This window comes from Wasmannia auropunctata, unplaced genomic scaffold (assembly GCF_000956235.1).
Source record: "Wasmannia auropunctata unplaced genomic scaffold, wasmannia.A_1.0 LD335994.1, whole genome shotgun sequence".
Lineage (NCBI taxonomy): Eukaryota > Metazoa > Arthropoda > Insecta > Hymenoptera > Formicidae > Wasmannia > Wasmannia auropunctata.
The window spans coordinates 94,623-98,413 of NW_012026896.1; the positions used below are offsets into that span (position 1 = coordinate 94,623).

The 3,791-nt window shown below is 26.1% G+C and overlaps 1 protein-coding gene across 1 annotated transcript in view; it reads left to right on the forward strand.

Moving 5' to 3' along the window:
• The window catches only part of LOC105453904 (collagen alpha-1(V) chain-like), an 11,674-nt gene that overhangs the window by 2,361 nt on the left and 5,522 nt on the right, over positions 1-3,791 (forward strand). The window contains exons 4-6 of the mRNA XM_011696184.1: positions 1,658-1,818; positions 2,173-2,357; positions 2,589-2,933. Of these exons, the coding sequence (XP_011694486.1) occupies positions 1,658-1,818; positions 2,173-2,357; positions 2,589-2,933 (691 nt within the window). The remainder of the gene's footprint in view (positions 1-1,657; positions 1,819-2,172; positions 2,358-2,588; positions 2,934-3,791) is intronic.

The following is a 3,791-nucleotide window of genomic DNA, read 5'->3' on the forward strand; positions in this document are numbered from 1 at the left end:
AAAAATTATGGTTAGGAGAATTATTTTTATAATTATTACTATTATAATGTTAGTAATAATAACCTTATAAATAAAGTCCTATCAAATATGAAAAAATTTTACTATAGATTATAATAATTTCAAATATTAATATAGTGAAATATCAAAATATGAATGAGATAAATGAAATAAATTTAATATTTTTATGTAGAAAAAGCAACTGCAATTATAGTAAGTATAACTATTTTCTTAACATTTGCTTACAATTTATATTGCAATAATAAATAAAAAATAAATAAACAAACAAATAATAATATTAAATAATGAATAATCATAATGCATTATTGAAGCAGCTATAATTTGTATGGTTAAATTAATTATAATTTTATAGTTGTCCCCGAAATTTGCTCTAAATTATAGTTAAATTATTATTATTCCAACTCTATTTTTCTCTCGGTGTGCATGTTACGAGTAAACGCATCTTTAAACAAATGTATCAAGCAAAATACATAGCATATATGACGTGAGATGTAGAAAAAATAAACTTTCTGCTGCATGATTTGCGTGTGTACTGATATTAGAATTTAATATTCTTATTAATAATTCGTTATAAGTGAGTATAATATATAAAAGTATATAAATCTATAACATTGATAAAATACTATTATATTTTTTATTTTCTACCAATAAAAAATTATATTCAATATAATAAACATACTTATATACATTATTGCAAATAATTTAATTAATCAACAAACTTTTAAAAATCTTGAAATATTTAATCTCAGGTCATATACTACTGCTTTATATAGCATGCATAAAGCCAATTTGTCAATCAAAAATAGACTACAAAAGATATACTACATAGATAGACTAAAAGATTATGGTAAAATCGGCTTTTTTAAAAATAAAAATAAATATTGAAATAAATATTAATAATTATTAAAGCGTATTTTCTGTGTAAAACAAAATTGTGTGGAAAATATTTTCGTTTTTAATTTTTATGCTTACAATCACTTTTATTAAAAATTTTCTAAATATGTTGCTTTCTTGAGCCGAGTTATACAATATTTAATCTTGGCTAAATATGAGAGAAAGGAAGGAATGGGTAAATAAAAAACACCCTAGCACATATCTACTAATTCAATATTTTACTATTTCTTTTTGTTTTCTTTAAATGCTTATTAAATTTAAAAAATGTGGACTACGTATTAAACTATAAAATATACAATCTATTACGAACTAAAACTATTTCACAAAACAAAATTTTTATATTTCGATAAAATCTATCTCAGATCGAATTAAAATATTAAATTTTAAATTTTGAAAAAAACTAATTTCTGTAAAACGCGGCAATGTATTCAACACGAAATGAGCTCTGCTCTGCGAGTTCCATGCATGCAAACTGTGCGAGTATTTCTTCAAGCACAGTCGCACAACATATATAGATAGATATATATACTCCAAACATAAAAATTTTGCTAGTGTCCGGAAATTTTTCGACGGCAGTGTATATATATCCTAATAATGAGTGGAATATGCTCTTAAAGTTTGGCTAACTATTTCTAAAACACCCTGTATATGCTTCTTCTTTAATATAGGTATTAAATTATAAGCTTTTATTTAATAAAATTAAATTTTAGAACTATAGAAAAGTTTATCTTTTTAATTCATTTAGCGATGAAGAAGAGATATTTGACAGAAAGCTCTTAGACATAAACAAGGCTTTTTCAAACATACAACAGGAATTGCACTTAATGCGTAAGCCACTTGGTACCAGAGATAATCCCGCAAGAACGTGTAGAGATTTATTTTACGGACATCCCGATTTTAAGAATGGTAAAATTACTTTTTCTTATTCTATAGTTTTCAATTACATGTCACGTTAAATTTTTATAAGTAAACTCTAATATCTCGCAAACAAAATGATATCAAGAACTCTTTTTTTGAAAGAAAGTTCTTATTGCTGACTTTAAATATTCTCAAAAGATATTATAAATTTTATTAAGTTCTATCTATATCTCGATAATTTCATTTAAAAATATGTAAAACTCTTTCTAAGGTATGAATCTTATCTTATTATTTTTGTATATATAGCTCAGTTCTTTTATTGATAGTTTTTTATAAAAGATATAACATAAAAAATTTATTATATTTACCAAAAGTTAAAAGATTTTATTACGCTTTGTCAAGGTTGGTATTGGATCGATCCAAATCTGGGTATGCCCGACGACGCTATTAGCGTATTTTGCAACATCACGAACATGGGTGAGACCTGCATCTTTCCAGATATTCACAGTAGTCATATGCCGAACATTCCGTGGAGGAAAGAAGACAATAAAATCGATTGGTACTCGCGTTTACGCGGAGGATTCAGAGTAAGATCAATGAAATTTTCATTCTTCTCAATTACGATTAATATTATTCCTACAGTTCTTTCTGCAGTTAACGTTAAGTTATTATTATTATTTTTGACAGTATCAATTAAATATGTCTGAGACTCTTATTGTAATATTATCGAAAGATCGCTTGTATAAACAATAATCAATTAATGAATAAAATTATAATTCTATTCTATATAGCTGGAGGAAATTGATCATGTTTTCTAGGTAAGTTACGAGTCAATCGGAGTGGTGCAGATGAACTTTCTGCGTCTGCTTAGTCCAGAAGCTTACCAGAACTTCACGTATACGTGCACGAACAGCGTCGCTTGGTACGACAGCGAGAATCGCAGTTACAATCTCTCGCTGCGATTACTCGGCGACAACGAGGACGAATTCTCATACAACGGTTTCAGACCCTATCTCATCGCGGACGAATGCAAGAGCCGGAGTAGTAAGGGGGAGACCGTGTTCTTAATTCGCACCAGCAAGCTGCAGCAGCTGCCGCTGATCGATTTTTATCCGGTCGATTACGGATCGCCACAACAAGCTTTTGGCTTCAAAGTCGGCCCGGTTTGCTTCAAATAGGCCAATGAATGAATTGATCACTCTTTCCTATCTTCCTTCTCTCTCTCGCTCTCGTAATTATATTATATTATTGTACAATTTTTACGTGATTACGTACAGAAGAAGTGCAATTTAATGCAAAGTTCAATTTACGCATAATTCAGAAGATTACCGTGTGTTTATAGTATTTTATTATGTATAGGACTTTATTATGTAACGTTTTAACATTTTCTGAACAGTATAATACAGACTGACGTTTTTATAGATATGATAATTTATATGAATAATACGCTTAATATGTGTATAAATAAAACAGCGTGTTAATTATTAATTGTCTTTTAATTTGTTTTGAATTTATGTTATATATTATTTCCTATTATGTTATATATTATATATTTTTATTATTTAGTATATGTTATCGTTATGTTACGTACGTATTCGGATATTTAATTTGTAATGTATAACCTTTTTATATATATTATTATATCTTTAAATAATTTCTTATCTAAACCAATTAATTCATCTGGTATTGTGATATGAACTTATTTGTTTTATAAAATAATTATCCATATATGTTTCTTTTCTTTGTAAAACTATTGTTTAATTCAAGAAAAATGATAATAATAAAAAAACAAAAAATAATTAAAGGAATAATTTTTACATTGTTTTTTTTTACAAAGAAACAATTAAATTTGAAGAAATAAAAAAAAATTGCTCATATATAATCATATATTGAGTGATTAAAAATATACATATATAATTATACATATAAACAATTTTTCTCATTTCTTCAAACTTGATTTTTGTAAAAAAAAACAATGTAAAAAGTATTCATTTAATTATTTTTTATGTTTTTTTTATTAT